This window comes from Anomaloglossus baeobatrachus, chromosome 1 (assembly GCF_048569485.1).
Source record: "Anomaloglossus baeobatrachus isolate aAnoBae1 chromosome 1, aAnoBae1.hap1, whole genome shotgun sequence".
Classification (NCBI taxonomy): Eukaryota; Metazoa; Chordata; class Amphibia; order Anura; family Aromobatidae; genus Anomaloglossus; species Anomaloglossus baeobatrachus.
The window spans coordinates 794,585,800-794,605,806 of record NC_134353.1 but is presented as its reverse complement, the minus strand read 5'-3'; the positions used below and the strand labels follow the sequence as shown (position 1 = coordinate 794,605,806).

The window sequence follows — 20,007 nt, the reverse complement described above, 5'->3', positions numbered from 1 at the left end:
AGGTCAATCTGACGGTCAGTGGAATCCTTAAGTGAGGTGCCGTCAGCCACCGACACAACGGTCCGGGCTGATAGCCTAGACACCGGAGGGTCTACCTTTGGGGAGTGAGACCACTCCTTGACCACCTCAGGTGGAAATGGAAACCGGTTATCAGAACCACGCTTTGGAAAGCGTTTGTCAGGGCAGGCCCTGGGTTTGGTCACAGCGGTCTGAAAACTGGAGTGGTTAAAGAACACACTCTTCACTCTCTTAGGTGAGGTAAACTGATGTTTTTCTGCCAAAGAGAGTTGCTCCTCTGACACTGGCGGATTGAGATCCAGCACAGAATTAATAGAAGCAATCAAATCACTAAGGTCCGAGTCACCCTCAGAGAAATCGATGGGATACATAGTCTCCGAGCCCCCAGTGAGGGCATCCTCCTCATCTTGAGAGTCAGCTCTTGAGACAGAGCCGTGGGATGGGGAGGGGGAGGAAACCCTGCGCCTTCTCTTAGAAGGACGGGGTCTGGGATCAGATGATGAATCCTCCGTGAGCTCTGATGGACGGAGGTCAGAGGATAGGAGTCCTCTGTCAAGAGTATTAGAGGCACCCTGTGAGGGGGGCTGATGCATATTCATCAAAGTCCTGGACAAAAGTCCCATGGACTCAGCAAATGACTGGGATATGGACCTAGAAAAGGACTCTACCCAGGCCGGGGGTTCAGTCACAGGTGCAGCAGCAGTAGCCTGAGAGACCACTGGGGGTGAGACTCCAGGCTGTGGCACCGCCAAGTTAGAGCAACCATCACAGTGTGGATAAATGCTCGGCTCGGGCAGCAGGAGCTTACATGCAGTGCATGCAGCATAAAGCTTTGGAGCCTTGCTCCTTGTGTGAGACATGCTGCTGGAGTGGGGGCTTTGCAGAGAATGAACCCCAGGGAGAATATACAGAGGTCCACAACCGGAGACCGGCTGTGGCTTACCAGACCGCTGAGCGCGGTGTTGTGTGCCCTCCAGATCCCGAAGCTCGGTCCCCCAGTGCGCAGCACCTCAGCAGAGATGCAGAATGCAGGATGTCCCAGAGCAGAGTGAACTCTGCCTGAGAAGAGAGGGGGCGTTCCTATAAAAGAGCGGGAACTGGAGGGCTATAGAGACCTGCAGGGAAGGAAGGACGCCCCAGCAGTGGGGAGTGTCCCTCCCCTGTGTAGAACGGCCGCCGGGAGGAGCCGAACCTGTCCCTCTGCATGAGTGACATGCAAGGGCAGGAAAACAAAACTAGGCCTCCGGTGAAGCCGGGGCCTAAATTTAATCGGCGAGGCCGACAAGCAGGCACCATCGGCGCGGTTCTCTGGCAAAAGCTGGAGAACCCGCCGGAAAAGTTAAAAACAATCACATACAGCATACTCTCCCCATACAATAAAGAACCGGGACCCCCAACATAAACGTCTCAAGTACTTAGCTGCTGAGACGCAGGGCCATGTCCCTGGGGATGAGTGCTCCGGTCCAACAGAATCCTCAAGGGGCTGTGGATGGAGACCGGACTCCTGCCAGGCATGGAGACCGTGCTGGCTCCCACTTCAAGCCAGAGCCCAGAAGGGATGGTGAAGGAGCGCGGCATGTAAGGCTTCAGCCTTGTAAATCAACCTTAACAACACCGCCGACACAGTGGGGTGAGAAGGGACATGCCGGGAGTCCAGATATGGACCCGCTTTTCTTCAAACTCTTTCCAAAAGTCAAACAAATCAGATGAGAATGCATGTGTGGATGTATGGCCTCCTGAACACAAAGCGATAAACTGGCTAGAACTGGCTACCAGGGGGTGTATAAGCTCAGAGGGAGGAGCTACACTTTTAAGTGTAGTACTTTGTGTGTCCTCCGGAGGCAGAAGCTAAACACCCATGGTCTGGGTCTCCCAAAGGAACGATAAAGAAATTCAAATATATTATTACTATTATTTATTTTAAAGAACCATTCATTAAAAGGGATTATCCACTACTAAGACATCTCCTTCTCAATATAAGTGTTTGCCTCCACTAAAATAAAAACACTTATACTAACCGTCCCAGAGGTGTCGGCACTCGCTCTCCCGAAGCTCATGTGACGAGGTTACATCCCGCGAGCCCTGCACCCAATCAGAGCCGACTTTACTCTCCACAACTTCAGACAAATTGAACATCAAGAGGAAGTCAGAGCTGCGGCTTGCTGCCCACATCCTATTGATGTTTGATACATCCAAAGGCGAAAAGAAGGAAGCCGATGCTGATTGGTTACAGTGCTCGCATGACATAACAACATCATATGAGCCCTGGTAGAGCGAGTGACAACACCACTGGAACGGTGCCGGAGGTGAGTACAAGTGTTTTTATTTTAATGAGGGAAAATACTTAGATTGAAAAGGGGTTGTCTGACTAGTGTGTTTCAGATGTGTACCGCCCCACCAGCGGTCCAAATGCTCGGATTCAGGTGTCGCTACTCGTGGCTTGAGGGTCTCCGGACCCGGGGGTTCATGGTCACTCTAAAACGTGATGGGGGGTTATTTACAGGGGAATTAGATAGTTCTTTACGCCACCCATTGTGTGCAGTAATAGGGAGTACCGCCGCTGCCGTTGGGAGTACCCGGAGTGATGGAGTGGGGAAGCCAGATGACGTTATCCTCTATGGGTAGGGGAAGGCCCCGGGACTCTGGATGGTGGGATGGATTGCAGGGGGAGCGCAGGCTCGCGGGTAGCAGGGGCTGATCAGGTACTCACTCAAACGGAAAGCAGACGCTGACAACATGGTAAACCAAGCCTCTGGGTGCTGCTGCCCTCTTGGGGGAGCTCGTCCGGGTTCCGTCCCCTGCAGTACTGCCTGATGGTCCGGAGCCTGCCTTCGTGCACAGAATTTTAGAAGTGTTCAAGTGGCCCGTAAGCTTGAAGCTGTCCGGGCCCTGCTCTCTACTATGGGTAGTAAAGGAGCTTGCTCTCAGGAGCTCACGCTTGGGATTTCAGTTGGCTGCTTTGTTTGGAAAGCCCTATCCCCCTCGTTGCGCTAGTGCCCCGATCTCCGAGCTTCGTAGGGACAGTCCATAAAGGCCGTATCCTCCGCAGGTTAATTGCTGGGTTGCTTGAAGCCTCTCCCGGAATGGCTATTGGACTGCAGCTGCTGACCATCCTCCTCGACTAGCCAGGCACCCAGTCCCAATATCCTGCGACCGGGTCTCCGACTCCTCTGGGTCCAGACCACCGTCTGCAACCCAATGTGCTTCTCCCCTGGGAGCTCCAACTCCCAGCTTCCCCGAGCTCCTCACTGCTTGAGAGCTACCACTCAACTCCTCTCACTTCACTTCCCTGGAGCCGACTGACTTGTCACCTCCCACCTCCCTGCCTGACCCCTAAGTGGGCGGCCCTATTCCAGCTTAGCAGCCCACTGGTGTGCCTGGCAGGATGTGGTGCGAGGTTTGATTGGGATTTTGGATGCTGATGGAGGCTGGAGTGCTGCAAGTTGGGAACCCAGAACCAAGAGGGGTTGAGTCCTGCACTGGGAGATAAAGAGCGTGCAGTACCCTGTGATGACCTGACTAGTCCAGGGGCATCACAAGTGGACAACAGATTAATTACTGGCTATACATATGAAGAGGATATACACACATATATAAAATATTAAAACGATAAACATGAACTAACAGTGACAGATGTGTACAAAAGGAGAGGATGCTCATGGGTTGACAATCTACAAGGTATTGGGGAAGGAGATAGCAAATTAAGGGGATGGAACAGCTCCAGTGCTAGTCAGGAGGCAGCGGGGTTGTTGCATGTTGTATGTTTTCCTGAAGAGATGAGGTCCATCAATAGTGGAAGACAATCTGATATGCTAATATAGTAGCTTCTAGAGCAGACCTGAGCAAGGGGCGGCCCATGGGCTAGATGCGGCCCGCCTACTGTCTGTGACCGGCCCGTCTTAGCTCAGAGTTGGAGGCGTGGCCTGATCTACAAATTTTAATTTTTATGCCTCAGCCCCACTCTTACTGTCGGGAGCTATGTATCCCGCAGTGCAGTGATAAGCAGCTGCCACGCCCCCCACTCTGTCAATCACGCCCCCTCTTGCTGCCAGTTATGCTCCTCCGGATGCTGGTCAGTCTCTGGATGCCTTCCATGGCGTCTATGCTGCTAGCCACACCCCTTTCACTGTCGTCCACGCCCACTCTGAATGCTGGACACACACACTCCTTGGATGCCTTCCTTGTCCCCTCCTGCTGCTGTCGATGCTGGTCACGCCCCCTTTACCTGCCCCTTCTACCCAGGATCCTCACGTGACCGACTCAGCTAAACAGCGGCCACTTCAAAACGTCTGTTCTGCAACTGCGGTAATCTAAGCCAGTAGCTGCAGGAAGAGTGCAGTGTGAGTGCAAGAGGGGAGAGCAGGGGAGCAGCACTTGTGTCTTGTCAGATCCCCCCTGTGCCTGCAATAGAAGCAGCAGACACACAGGGGACTCAGAGAAGGCAGCCAGAGGAGCACTCAGGCTCTACTGCTGCAGTGCTGCCTGCCTGTGCCCTCAGCACCCCCAGGGCCAGTATGTATGCTCCACTGGCCACCAGGGCCAGTATGTATGCTCCCCACTGGCTACCAGGGCCAGTATGTATGCTCCCCACTGGCTACCAGGGCCAGTATGTATGCTCCCCACTGGCCACCAGGGCCAGTATGTATGCTCCCCACTGGACTGTATGTATGCTCCCCACTGGCCACCAGGGCCAGTATGTATGCTCCCCACTGGAACGTATGTATGCTCCCCACTGGCCACCAGGGCCAGTATGTATGCTCCCCACTGGCCACCAAGGCCAGTATGTAAGCTCCCCACTGGCCACCAGGACCAGTATATATGCTCCCCACTGGCCACCAGGACCAGTATATATGCTCCCCACTGGCCACCAGGACCAGTATGTATGCTCCCCACTGGCCACCAGGGCCAGTATGTATGCTCCCCACTGGCCACCAGGACCAGTATGTATGCTCCCCACTGGCCACCAGGGCCAGTATGCATGTTTCCCACTGGCCACCAGGGCCAGTATGTATGCTCCCCACTGGCCACCAAGGCCAGTATGTATGCTCCCCACTGGCCAGTATGTATGCTCCCCACTTGCCACCAGGGCCAGTATGTATGCTCCCCACTGACCTCCATATATTGTTATATTGTTTAACTTAGGCTACCTTCACACTTGCGTTCAGCGCAGTCCGTCACTATGGAGAATAGCGCAGTTCGTTAACGCACTGCGCTATTCTCCATAGACTTGTATGGAAAATGCACTATAACGCAAGTGTCAGCGTTGCATCCGCTGGATGACGCAGCGTCGTTATTTTGACGCTGCGCCGGGCGGATGGAACGCTGCATGTAACGTTTTTTTGAGCAGCGGAAACCTTTATTTTTCATTGCGCATGCTCTCTCTTTTTTTTTTTTTTTAATCACAAAACTTTATTTTATTTCTCGGTGGCCGAACGTTCAGCTGAGCGCTCGGCCGCCGGCATGTCAGGGCACTCAGCTGAGCGCTCGGCCGCCGGCATGTCAGGGCACTCAGCTGACCGCTCGGCCGCCGGCATGTCAGGGCACTCAGCTGATCGCCTGGCCGCCGGCATTTCAGGGCACTCAGCTGAGCGCTCGGCCGCCGGCATGTCAGGGCACTCAGCTGAGCGCTCGGCCGCCGGCATGTCAGGGCACTCAGCTGAGCGCTCGGCCGCCGGCATGTCAGGGCACTCAGCTGAGCGCTCGGCCGCCGGCATGTCAGGGCACTCAGCTGAGCGCTCGGCCGCCGGCATGTCAGGGCACTCAGTTGATCGCCTGGCCGCCGGCATGTCAGGGCACTCAGCTGATCGCCTGGCCGCCGGCATGTCAGGGCACTCAGCTGAGCGCTCGGCCGCCGGCATGTCAGGGCACTCAGCTGAGCGCTAGGCCGCCGGCATGTCAGGGCACTCAGCTGATCGCCCGGCCGCCGGCATGTTATAGCGCTCAGCTGAGCGCTCGGCCGCCGGCATGTGAGAGCGCTCGGCCGCCGGCTATTAAGAGCGATCAGCTGATCATTCACAATAGTCAGCTGCCGGTACTGTAAAGAAGAAAATAAATAAATAAATAAATAAATAACGCTTTCCTTTATTTTGTACGATCCGTAGCATTACGTTGTGCTACTATATGCAACGCATCCGTTGCATCCGTCACAAAACGCAATGCTACGGAAGCCGTCCAACGCAAGTGTGAAACTAGCCTCACTGTTTGTTTATGGAGGGTTAGTGTATATATACAGTATTTTGTGGAACTGAGTTTATTATATTAGTCCGGCCCTCTAAAACCATCCCAATTTCTCATGCGGCGCCATGAGAAAATTAATTGCCCACCCCTGTTCTAGAGGAGAGTGGATGCTTGGGTTAAATCTTGGAGGAACATACTAGTGAAGAGGATATAAATAGATCTTGTGAGGACCAGAGACTACGTGTGAAGAGGTATCAAATTAGTTTGTAGACGTATGGGGAAACAATTTACTGACAGCCTTGTATGACATTGTGAGTAATTTAAACTGGATTCACTGGGTAATTGGAAGCAAGTGAAGAGAATGTCAATGGCGGAGAAGTAGTGAAGGATAGGTGGATTAATTGGGTTTTTTTTAACTTCGTTTTATTAACAATTTCAAACATGGTACAACTGACATTTGCCATATAAAGATAGCTCAGTATATAGATAGTAATATTTAAATATAACAATACACAGTCATATAAAGTCCATAATATCTTTAGCAGTTAAGAGAGAACAATGTTATTATCCATACTTCTTATCGTTTGCATATATATCTAATTTTATATTGAGCATAAGAACAGCGCTAACTATCAGCATGACCATATTTTGAAAACAAGATAGAAAGATTAATAGAAAAGGGAAGAAAGAACAACAACAGCCACATTGCATTATTATACCTCAATATACCATTGGACAGTGTTTCATATCCCAACATCTAACGGGAACCAGCATTATCCGCATAATCTCCCTCAAACCTCCGCAAGTGTGTCTGGAGAAGAATTCCACAAACCCCAGATTTTGTTACATTTTCCCGGGCACCCCCTATTATAATATACCACCCGCTCATAGACTATGGTTGCATTGACTAGTTTAACCCAGGACCGCACAGCTGGATTCGAATCTCCCATCCACCTCAGAGCTATCAATTTCCTAGCCAGAAACAATGCCTCTCTGAGGAATATTGTCATGTAATGATCCCAGGACTCTTCCTCCACCACCCCAAACAGACATATCAAAGGGTCACACAAAACAGGAATCGACACAATCGATGTCAGCAGAGATGTCACTCCCCGCCAGTACGAAGATATATTGGGACAGCTCCAGATCATATGTATGAAATTTGCCCCTGAGAGATGACACCTCGGGCACTCCGATGTACGAGAACGGCCTATACTAAATAATCGAGTTGGAGTAAGGTATGCCTGGTGGACAATGTAGCATTGAATCAACTTATTATTAACTGATGGGGATACCGCAGTCGGAGATTGCAATATCTCTTCCCATTCCTCTCCCTGTAGAGAGGGAATTAGAGATTTCCATCTATCCTGGGCTGGCAAGGGGTCCGACTCCACCCCCACTGACAACAGGTAAGTATATATAGCTGAGATGAGGCCTCGAGGTCCTTGTGATTTTAGAATACCTATCATAGGAAGTGATGATATCAATTTCCTCACTCCAATTTTCTGTATGTGGGATTGAATCGCTGTGCGAATCTGCAGGTATCTAAAAAACCGTGATCTTGGAACATTATATTCAATCTGGACTTGTTCAAAGGACTTGAAGGTTGTGGTTCCCGGGACAAAAAGATCACCTAATGCACTGACGCTGTGAGTGGCCCAGAACTGCGCCGAGGGGTGATCTCTCAGAGTATGGAAGTAGCTATTCCCCCATAATGGGAGTTCTGCCACCACCCCTTCGAAGTGTACCACCCTCTTGGCTTGTCGCCAGACTAATCTTGCCAACCTGAGGAGGGGTAATTGCCGTGGTGTTCTCAGTCCTTCTGATTCAAGAAAACCCACTAAACAATCAGTCCCAGCCGCGTGTGCCAAGTGACTCTCAGAGTTTGGCAGCTGACATCCAGGCATCCAAGTCTCTAGTGCCCTAAGCTGTCCCGCGAGGTAGTAGAGGAAGAACTCCGGTAAAGCCATCCCTCCCAGTCTTTTGGATCTCTGTAAAATGGATAACCGAAGTTTGGGTCTGGATTTCCCCCATATGAAAGAGGTAGTAAGCGAGTTCAACATTGAGAAGAAGGATTTGGGTACTGATACTGCACTATGTTGTAGTGTGTAGGTAAGCTTTGGAAGTAATATCATTTTGATTAAATTTATTCTGCCAACCACTGACAGGGTGGAGTTATGGATAAATTGCAGGGGTGCAAGTGTTCGACGGGAGGGCACAGAAGAGGGGGTTGCAGTAGTGAATGCGGGACATGATGAGTGATTGTAATAACATCATTGTCACCTATTGGAAGCACCAATAGGTGGCACTAGAGTTCATGTCCTCTTCCTGTCTGAAGAGGGAATTTTCATAGTCCAAAAGACAAGCCCCTGATGGCTTCTTCCTGCCCCTCTCCCTTTGAGTAATAGGTCTCTTCCCCTACATCCACTAGGCTGACTAGTCATCTGAGCCACTTGGTAGGTTTTATGCAGCAGTATTTTAGAGTAAAATATACGTGGCTAAAACAAAGGAGCAAGTGTATGACTTAGGTTGCCCAAATCAGCTGTCAGATTCCATTTAAGAACCAGGATGTCTTACATGATAATGTTATTAAAAGTGATCTCAGTGTCCACTTACTGGTGTCTCAGTTTTTCAGCTTCACGGATAAATTCGGACTTTTTTGCTTGTTTCAGCTTCCAGTTGTGCCCATTATCCCCAACAGGAATAGAAAAACTACCATCATCCTGTGAAAAATAAATGTATCAATGTAAAGCAACTTCTCAAAACATTTTTTTTGTTTGCTTGCCAAAAAAAAAAAAGTTTTAGAGGGCATGTCAGTAATAAGACAGGAAAAACCTTTTAGGTTTTTGTTTCACACAGCTTTTTTTGGCATTTTGACATGTGTGAAATGCCAGAAAACAAGGAGGCAGATGTTAGGTGAAAGCCAACATAAAAAATACAATGTAACCCACAAAGCTTTTGTATTTATATTTGCCAAAAGTCACAATAATGAGAGAATGTTTAAAGGCATTTTTATTACTTTCTGCAAAGTCAAAAGTTTCCATACACTAAGGCGGGCTTTGCACGTTGCGACATCGGTAACAATGTGTTACCGATGCTGCAGCGATAGTCCCGCCCCCGTCGCACGTGCGATATCTAGTGAAAGCTGCCGTAGCGATTATTATCGCTACGGCAGCTTCACACGCACATACCTGCCGTGCGACGTCCCTCTGGCCGGCGACCCGCCTCCTTCCTTAGGGGGGCGGGTCGTGCGGCGTCACAGCGACGTCACACGGCAGGCGGCAAATTGAAGCGGAGGGGCGGAGATGAGCAGGATGTAAACATCCCGCCCACCTCCGTCCTTCTCATTGCAGCCGGGAGGCAGGTAAGGTGATGTTCCTCCCTCCTGCGGCTTCATACACAGCGATGGATGCTGCCGCAGGAGCGAGGAACAACATCGTGCCTGTCGCACCATCGGCATTATGGAAATGTCGGAGGCTGCAGCGATGATACGATAACGACGCTTTTGCGCTCGTTCATCGTATCAAAAAGGTTTTACACGTTGCGATATCGACTGCGACGCCGGATGTGCGTCACTTTCGATCTGACCCCATCGACATTGCACGTGCAATGTCGCAACGTGCAAAGCCGCCCTAAGTACTCATTAAACAATATGGGACAGCCCATATGATGATGTCATGTCTTTGGAAGCTTTTGGTTTAATGGCAACATCTGAGATAATTAGTGACACACCTGTGGATGTATTTTAAGGCACACATGACATACACTGCTTCTTTGTGTAGCATCATGGGAAAGTCAAAAGAAATCGGCCAAGATCTCAGGAAGAGAATTGTGAACTTGCACAAATCTGGTTCATCCGTGGGTGCAATTTCCATATACCTGAAGGTGCCTCATTCATCTGTACAAACAATTATATGCAAGTACAAACAAGATGGGAATGTCCAGCCATCATACCACTCAGGAAGGAGACGGGTTCTGTGTATCAGAGATGAACGTGCTTTGGTCAGACATGTGCATGTCAACCCAAGAACAAAAGCAAAAAAACCTTATGAAGATGCTGGCGGAAGCTGGTAAGATTGTGTCATTATCCACAGTGAAACAAGTACTATATCAACATGGCCTGAAAGGCCACTCTGCCAGGAAGAAGCCATTACTCCAAAAGAAACATAAAATAGCAAGATTAATGTTTGCAAATGCACACAGGAACAAAGACCTTCATTTATGGAGACTTGTCCTGTTGTCTGATGAAGCTAAAATTGATCTGTTTGGCCATAATGGCCATTGTTACAGTTGGAGGAAAAAGGGAGAAGCTTTAAAGCATAAGTACACCATCCTAACTGTGAAACATGGGGGTGGCATCATCATTTTGTGGGGTTCTTTTGCTGCAGGAGGGACTGGTGCATTTCACAAAATAGATTGTGAGACGCTTGTGGAAGGATATCCAAAACGTTTGACCCAAGTCATACAGTTTAAGGCCAATGGTACCAAATACTAATGAAATTTATGTAAACTTTTGACTGCAGAAAGTAATAAAAATGCCTTCAACATTATCTCTCTCTAACTATTCTGGCATTTGGCAAATATAAATAATTGTGTTTCCTAATTGACCTAAAACAGGAAAGGTTTAGTCTGATTTTATGTAAGATAGGGAGAAAAACATGTATATGTGTCTTTATAGATAGTGGATGGAAACTTCTGGCTTCAACTGTATGAGGGAGTCGAAGTCATGGAGTCGGAGTTGGACTCGTAATCAGGGAAATTGAGGAGTTGGAGGTTTTATATACTGACTCCACAGCCCTGATGTTCGCACAGAGCTTTTGGAGGGAATCCACTCCTGAATCGTCTTCATAAACAGCTTAAAAATGCTTTGAGAACTCTAACCATTTTTTATGGAATATTCACCTTGCTGTTAATATGAGGTGTTTTTAACTTTTTTTTTTTCCTGAAGAGGTTTTCAAAAAAATCCCAGATGAACCCACAAAAAAATAAGTGTATGTCACTTCTGTGAAGTGAATACTAATGGACTCGGCGCCAAACTAGACACTGCCCAATTAAAAGGCTGCAAAAAATCCCAACACTTAATAACCTTTTAAGGAAAAAGAACCCCCCCCATCCCAAAGGAAAAAAAATATTTTAGAAGCAGTTTCCACATGAAAGATTTTGTCGTTAAATTTCTAAAAAAAAAATGGTTCTGCTTCTGGCTGCAAAAATCAAACAAAAAACAACACGTGTGCTTTCAACCTTAAAGGGAACCTGTCAGGTCCCATATGCGTTCTAACCTACAAGCAGGGTGATGTGTGGCTTATAAACCCTTTCCTAACCATTCCTGTGTTGTAATATTGTGTAAAATGAATGTATAAAAAAAGTTTTGGAACTTACGTGTTCCCTATGTAAATGACAGAGGGTCTAGTCCCCTGGGCATTGCTTCACCCCTTGGGCATGATACTATTCATTTACATGAGCGACGTCACTGTTACCGCCTAGAAATCCCGCGCGTGCGCGCTTCTCATTCGCGCAACCTTCTTAGCTGGGTGCACCTTACAAATATGTCCTCTCCATTTGGTCTTTGGTTCCGCAGTGTATTTGAGTCAGGTTAGAGGTTTCAGAGTCCATATGACATCCGTCCTGCCAGAAAAAAACGACATGTCGCCGTGTGGAGCACACGGCCCCAAGTGTGCTCTACATGTACACACGGTCCATGTGAAAACATGAACGTGTGCGCAAACCCATTGAATTTATTGGGTCTACATGTGTTCGTGTCTCTGATGCGTGTGAAAACTGACGTCACATGTACCGGAAACACGAATGTGCGAAAGAGGCCTAACAGGAGGCAAGAGTCACACAGCACCGCGAAAGGCAAGAGTCACAAAGCACCGCGGGAGGCAGGAGGCTCACAGAACCGTAGGAAGGAGGAGGCTCACTTCACTGTGGGAGGCAGGAGGCTCAGTGCACCGCAGGAGGCAGAAGGCTCACAGTAGTGGGAGGCATCTACAAAAGGGAGGCTGGTAAACCTGCTGCTTCCTCTTCTTCTGTGGGACGGGAGCGCAGCGCATCTCACGCTTACCCCGACCACAAAGTACGTCCTTAGTAGGCTGGCACAGGCCAGCAGGCTGAGGACCTAATGGTATGTGCACCACACATGGTGATTTAAAGGGCTAGCAGCCGACATGACCTGTATCTGCCGCCCGAGTACTGTAGTCCCCGAGAATGTGCCCAGGGGCCGCATAAAAAAAATCATCAGGGGCCGCATACGGCCACGGGCCGGAGGTTCCCCATCCCTGGCATAGGCAATTGCCTGCAGATGACCCTAAAGGTAAAAGTTTAAGGGGGTCATATCGGGAGACCTTAGTGGCCAGTTCAACTGGCCCACGATGACCAATACACTTTCCAGGACACTGTTCATGTAGGAATGTTCGGACCTGTGGTGGTGCACCATCACATTACGGATGTCAGGTCCGAAGGACTGGGTAGAAGGAGGATGGAGATCGTTGCAGAGAGGAAGCGCCGGACCAGAGAGCAGGGACACCCATCGGACCAGACCGCCCCCTAGGTGAGTATAATAAAAGTGTTTTTTACGTTCTACATAGCGGCCTGAGCTCTTATATACAGCATTCTTGAATGTTGCATATAAGGACTCACTGGTGATGGCCGCAGCTTATAGTCACCACATCTGGTGACAGGTTCCCTTTAAGTACAGCTGACAATCTCTCACAGAGGCATTTAACACATGCCAGCGGGGGAGTGTCATTCCACCTGCTCATCGTCATGCCCATGATGTGATAGCAAGATGCTGATGTGCTGTCCTGACAGCTAGGGGTCTGTTGATGACTTATGCTTGTCATTATTTTTCTCCTGTGGCAGGCGTTCCTAGAAGATTGTGATTTCTGTTATACAGAACAGTGCTAATGATTAGACGATCACAGCTTCAAGTCCACTAAAGGGACTAGTAAATACAATAAAAAGTAAATAAAATATGAAAAAACCCCCACAAAAGTTTTAATCACCCCTTTTTGTCCCATTAAAAATAAACAATTAAAAAACAATTCACATATTTGATATCAGAAATGGCTGATCTATCAAAAGATAAAAATAAATTAATCTAATGGATAAACGGCATACCGAGAAACAAATCAAAACACCAAAATTATGTTTTTCAGTTGCCGCAACATTGCAATAAGAGGCAATAATATCACTGAATCTATTCTAAAATGGTATCAGTAAAAATGTCACCTCAAAGAACAAAAAATAAGCCCTCACACAGCCCCAGATCCCAAAAAATTAAAACTTTACAGGTCACAGAAAATAAAGACACAAATGTGACACAAGCAAAATTTGGATTTAGCATCTCTCTGAACAGCAGAAAGCTGATCTCCTATGAATGCCGTTCCTCTGCTGGCATTCACAGGAACGTGATGTAACTGTGGAATAAAAGCGCAAAAATAGGGTCTTACCCGGTATAGGGTTTTAGACTAGTGCTGAAAACGCACTCACCTGGTAAGGTTGTGTCAGTCACAACTCCTTTCTGCACAATTAGCGGTGGTGGTCAGCAGCGGCCCCGAAAGTTAATAGTGTCTTAAACAGGGAGAGGAATACGGGTGTATGCCGCGATTAAACCACAGAATCCAGAAGATTTTAAATAAATCCCTTTATTTTCATAAGTCTACGGGTTTCAGAGATAAAACCATCTCCTTCTTCAGGACAAGGGAAATCTTACCAATGATGATTTCTCTTGTCCTGAAGAAGGAGATGGTTATATCTCTGAAACGCATAGACCTATGAAAATAAAGGGATTTATTTAAATTCTTCTGGATTCTGTGGTTTAAGTGCAGCATACACCCGTATTCCTCTCCCTGTTTAAGGCATTCACAGGAAGTGAGTCATAACAACAGGGGTCATCTAACCCCATGCTGTCATGGTAATCTATTGATGCTCTGTAATCTCCTCACAGGGCTGCCAATGGCGACGGCGAACAGCGCGATCCACACCGAAGCATGCTAGATTGCGCTGTCAGTTTTACAGCGCGATCTAACTACTTAAAAGGTACAGGTGGATCTCCAACCCATCCGTGCTAGTTTGCTGCATATGTCTGCTGATCAGATCAGCAGACATGTGCGGGGAACAATACGGGCTGGCTGCGAGAGCCCACATTAAAGTGACAGATATGACCTAGGACGTAAAGGGGGTTAATCAATAGATCTTGGAACATAAATCAGTTCCACAACTGGATGCGTTTTAACCCCTTCACCCCCGGCCACTAAAACACCCTAATGACCGGGCCATTTTTTGCAATTCTGACCAGTGTCACTTTGACAGGTTATAACTCTGGAACGCTTCAACGGATCCTGGCGATTCTGACATTGTTTTTTCGTGACATATTGTACTTCATGTCAGTGGTAAATTTAGGCCGAAATTTTTTGCGTTTATTTGTGAAAATTTAGGAAATTGTGCGAAAATTTGGAAAATTTCGCAATTTTCAAACTTTGAAAATTTATGGCCATAAATCTGAGAGATATGTCACACAAAATAGTTACTAAATAACATTTCCCACTTGTCAACTTTACACCAGCGCAATTTTTGAAAGAAATTTTTTTTTCGTTAGGAAGTTAGAAGGGGTCAAAGTTCATCAGCAATTTCTAATTTTTCCAACAAAATTTACAAAATATTTCTTTTAGGGACCACATCACATTTGAAGTGACTTTGAGAGGCCTGGGTGACAGAAAATACCCAAAAGTGACCCCATTCTAAAAACTGCACCCCTCACGCTGCTCAAAACCACATCCAAGAAGTTTATTAACCCTTTAGGTGCGTCACAGGAACCAAAGCAATGTGGAAGGAAAAAATGAAAATTTTACTTTTTAACACAAAAATGTTACTTTAGCCATAAAATTTTCATTTTTACAAGGGAGAAAAGAGAAAGTGCACCCTACAATTTATTATGCATTTTCTCCTGAGTACGCTGATACCCCATATGGGGTAAAAATCAATTGTTTGGGTGCACGGCAGAGGTCGAAAGGCAAGGAGCGCCATTTGAATTTTTGAACACAAAATTAGCTGCACTCATTAGCGGACGCCATGTCGGGTTTGAAGACCCCCTGAGGTGCCTAAACAATGGAGCTCCCCCACAAGTGACCCCATTTTGGAAACCAGAGCCCTCAAATATTTTTTCTAGATGTTTGATGAGCACTTTGAACACCTGGGGGCTTCACAGAAGTTTATAACGTTGAGCCGTGAAAAGAAAAAAAATTTTTTTTACCACAAAACTGTTGCTTCAACTAGGTAGCTTTTTTTTTCACAAGGGTATCGGGAAAAAATGCAAAGTAAAATGTATTGTCCATTTTCTCCTGAGTACGCAGATACCTCATATGTGGTGGAAATCAAATGTTTGGACACACGGCAGTGCTCGGAAGGCAAGGAGCGCCATTTGAATTTTTGAACGCAAAATTAGCTGCACTAATTAGCGGACGCCATGTCGGGTTTGAAGACCCCCTGAGGTGCCTAAACAATGGAGCTCCCCCACAAGTGACCCCATTTTGGAAACTAGAGCCCTCAAATATTTTTTCTAGATGTTTGATGAGCACTTTGAACACCTGGGGGCTTCACAGAAGTTTATAACGTTGAGCCGTGAAAAGAAAAAAAAAATTTTTTACCACAAAACTGTTGCTTCAACTAGGTAGCTTTTTTTTCACAAGGGTATCGGGAAAAAATGCAACATAAAATGTATTGTCCATTTTCTCCTGAGTACGCAGATACCTCATATGTGGTAGAAATCAAATGTTTGGACACACGGCAGTGCTCGGAAGGCAAGGAGCGCCATTTGAATGCAAAATTAGCTGCACTCATTAGCGGACGCCATGTCAGGTTTGAAGACCCCCTGAGGTGCCTAAACAATGGAGCTCCCCCACAAGTGACCCCATTTTGTAAACTAGAGCCCTCAAATAATTTTTCTAGATGTTTGGTGAGCACTTTGAACACCTGGGGGCTTCACAGAAGTTTATAACGTTGAGCCGTGAAAAGAAAAAAATTTTTTTTTACCACAAAACTGTTGCTTCAACTAGGTAGCTTTTTTTTCACAAGGGTATCAGGAAAAAATGCACCATAAAACGTATTGTCCATTTTCTCCTGAGTACGCAGATACCTCACATGTGGTGGAAAGTAATTGTTGGGCGCATGGCGGGGCTCAGAAGAGAAGGGCACCATTTGACAGCAAAATTGATTGGAATCATTAGCGGACACCATGTCACGTTTTTAGACCCCCCCCATGGTGCCTAAACAGTGGAGCTCCCCCACAAATTACCCCATTTTGGAACTAGAGGAATTTATCTAGATGTTTAGTGAGCCCCTTGTACCCCCAGGGGCTCCACTGAAAGTTGATAATGTTGAACCGTGAAAATTATTTATTTTTTTTTTTAATTTTTTTTTACATTTTTGCAGCAACAAGGTAGCTTTTTTTTTTTTCTCTTTTTACAACGGTATCAGGAAAAAATGCACCATAAAACGTATTGTGCAATTTTTCCCGAGTACGCACATACCTCACATGTGGTGGAAATCAATTGTTTGGGCGCATGGCGGGGCTCAGAAGACAAGGAACGCCATTTGACTTCTCAAACGCAGAAGCGGGGGGCAGATCGGGATGTCGGGGGGCAGACTGGGATGTCGGGGGGCAGACCGGGATGTCTGGGGGCAGATCGGGATGTCTGGGGGCAGACCGGGATGTCTGGGGGGGCAGATCGGGATGTCGGAGGACAGATCGGGATGTCGGGGGGGGGCAGATCGGGATGTATGGGGGCAGATCGGGATGTCTGGGGGCAGACCGGGATGTCTGGGGGGGCAGATCGGGATGTCGGAGGACAGATCGGGATGTGCGGGGGCAGATCGGGATGGCGGGGGGCAGATCGCAGGGGGGCACTGGCAGGGGCCATTACGGGAGCGCGCAGGAGCAAATCACAAGAGCGCGCAGGGGCTGCAAGAGAGCAGGGGAGGAGGGATACCGGAGGAGCTGCAGAATAGAGATGGCGGGGGGCAGATCGGGATGTCGGGGGGGCAGATCGGGATGTCAGGGGGGCAGATCGGGATGTCAAGGGAGCAGATCGAGATGTCAGGGGGGGGGGGCAAATCGCAGGGGGGCACGCGCAGGGGCTGCAAGGTGAGCACAATACTCACCGCTCCCGCTCCTGCTCCGTGACGTGACAGCAGCGGCAGCAGCAGCGGTGGCGTAGTACCACTAGTACCAGCCAGTGCTGCACGCTGCAGACATGTTGGGGGAGGGTCCCCAGACCAGCACAGGCCTGGGGAGGGCGGCCACCGGCAGATCAGACCGCCCCACTGCACACTGATTGGAGCGATTGCGCGTCATCGCACGATCGCTCCAATCAGTGCTGCAGGGGGGGGCCACGGTGTCTGCTTGCTTCCAGCCAATGATCGGAGCTGCTGCAGCTCCGGTCCTAGCTGGATTTTACAAGATCACACTATTTTTGGCATTTTTTTTTGCCGAAAACAGCGTGATCAATGTGATTGGCGGTTCCGATTTGAACAGCCAATCACATCGATCGCCTATGGGGGGTGGCGATGCCACCCCCCCTGGGGTCAAGCAAAGGTCCCCTGCTGTAAGAAACAGCAGGGGACATCATTTGAAAGCCGTTGCTATGGCCACGGCAATCAAATGAAGTTTAGGCAGTAAAATTACGTCCCTGGTCGTTAAGTCACGTTAAAATAGGACGTAATTTTACTGCCCGCGGTCGTGAAGGGGTTAATATAATGTTCCATTGCTGAGATAATCTTATATATGTGCCCCTGCTATATACTGTGTAATGGCCGTGTCTAACCGTACAGGGACAGTCTGATTATACCACAGCTATTGGGCAGAGGAGAATGCAAAAAAAAGATTATAAAGACATTATAATAAGGGATCACAGCTGATTCTTTCTGTGAGGTATGGCATTCCCACACCTGTTTTAAAAAAAAATGTTTTACCTCAGCTATGATCCCATGCTGTAATGTCTTTATATTCTTATGCGTCCCCCCCCTACTCAGGAGATGTGGTATGACGAGACCATGTCCCTGTATGGTCAGGCACGGCCATTACACAGCACATAGCAGGGACGCATATATAAGATTATCTCAGCCCAGGAGCTGTGGTATGATCAGGCCATGTCCCTGTATAGTCAGACACTGCAATTACACAGCACATAGCAGGGACGCATATATAAGATTATCTCAGCACAGGAGATGTGGTATGAACAGACCATGTCCCTGTACGGTCAGACACGGCCATTACACAGCACATAGCAGGGGCACATATATAAGATTATCTCAGCACAGGAGCTGTGGTATGAACACACCATGTCTCTGTACGGTCAGACACGGCCATTACACAGCACATAGCAGGGGCACATATATAAGATTATCTCAGCCAAGGAGCTGTGGTATGAACACACCATGTCTCTGTACGGTCAGACACGGCCATTACACAGCACATAGCAAGGGCACATTTATAAGATTATCTCAGCCCAGGAACATTTTTTTTTAAAACAAATCCAATTGTGGAACTTATTATTCCAAGATCTATTGATTAAAATCATCTTTACTCTTGGGAGTACAGAGCTGCACGGCGGGCCAATGTTCCGTGCTGCGTGTGGTCGCGGTTTCGTGCTGCTGTAGTGATTCGTTCACACTGGATTTTTTGTTTTGGAAAAATGTAATATATTTGTAAATTGTGCAGCAGAAATTCAGGATTCCCCCTCAGATTTCTGCCATAGATCTGCCGTGGATTTGCAGAGGAGGGGGGGGGTTATAGTAGCTTTATAAAAAAAAAAATTGCTCCAGAAAACTCCTGGCTATAAGAACAGCAAGTAACAGGAGTGCCAAGACTTATGCTGTGCTCTATGCAACAGAAAGCAACCAAAGGTGCCAGCGGCTGTACAGGGGCCTGATGACATAATACACATAATGATCACACCGGTGACGTCATTACAGAGACAGCATGACGTCAGAAACTGTATACCGGATGTCATAAAGTAAAATACCAGATTCCCAATACTGTACACCACGTTATTTGATACGTTATATATAGCACACAGTATGGAGACAGCTGCCCCCGGTGTCTGACCTCTTATTACACACGTACCTGCACCGCGGACTCTTTTGTCTCCGTGCTCCCGGTTGCTAAGGAGGCCATGATAGCGCTACAGCCGGAGCCCGCTCTCAGGACACGCCCCTGGGTGGAGCCGAGAAGGGGAGGTGCAGTCAGTGCCTGAGCGCTGGGATGAGGAGAAAGGGCGGGAAGGGCAGCAGCTGAGGTGTGTGATGTCTGAGGTGATGAGCCGCCGCCTGTCCTCACAGAGCTGCAGCACGGCCATGCTAGTGCGCTATCTACCCTCATACCAGTGTGTTCCTCTCTGTATGTGTTTTTTATTTACAATCTATTGGGGATATCTATTATATGATTATTTTTGGGGTCATTTTTTAGCTATATATAGTAAAGATGTAAGTTTGTAGTGAAGAACTTCTTGTCCCGTTTCTGCTGTACAATCTGAGGGGACCTGGAGGAAAGGACGTGGGACTGCAGCAAAGATGGAGGCGACTTCCATGTAGTTTATTTCTGGCTAGATCCGGTAGATCTCGTCTAGGGCACCATTCACATGTCCAGTGTTTGCTGCGTGCCGCGTGTTTGGCAGTTCTCGCCAACAGTCTCAGAATTGGGCTATGATGTCAATGGTTTTTTAGTTTTGTAAAAAAAAAAAAAAAAATGTTTCCTCTTAAACACCACCTCCTCTGAGCCTGGCTTCCACCTTAATTATCAGACCAATTTTTCCA

General features: G+C 47.9%; 1 protein-coding gene across 1 annotated transcript in view; it reads right to left on the bottom strand.

Moving 5' to 3' along the window:
• CCDC112 (coiled-coil domain containing 112) overlaps positions 1–19,394 on the bottom strand; it is a 96,749-nt gene extending 77,355 nt beyond the window's left edge. The window contains exons 1-2 of the mRNA XM_075341892.1: positions 19,319–19,394; positions 8,812–8,918 (exon numbers count right to left, since the gene is read on the bottom strand). Coding sequence (XP_075198007.1) covers positions 8,812–8,918; positions 19,319–19,369 — 158 coding nt within the window. The 5' untranslated portion in view covers positions 19,370–19,394. The remainder of the gene's footprint in view (positions 1–8,811; positions 8,919–19,318) is intronic.
• Positions 19,395–20,007: the final 613 nt, after the last annotated feature.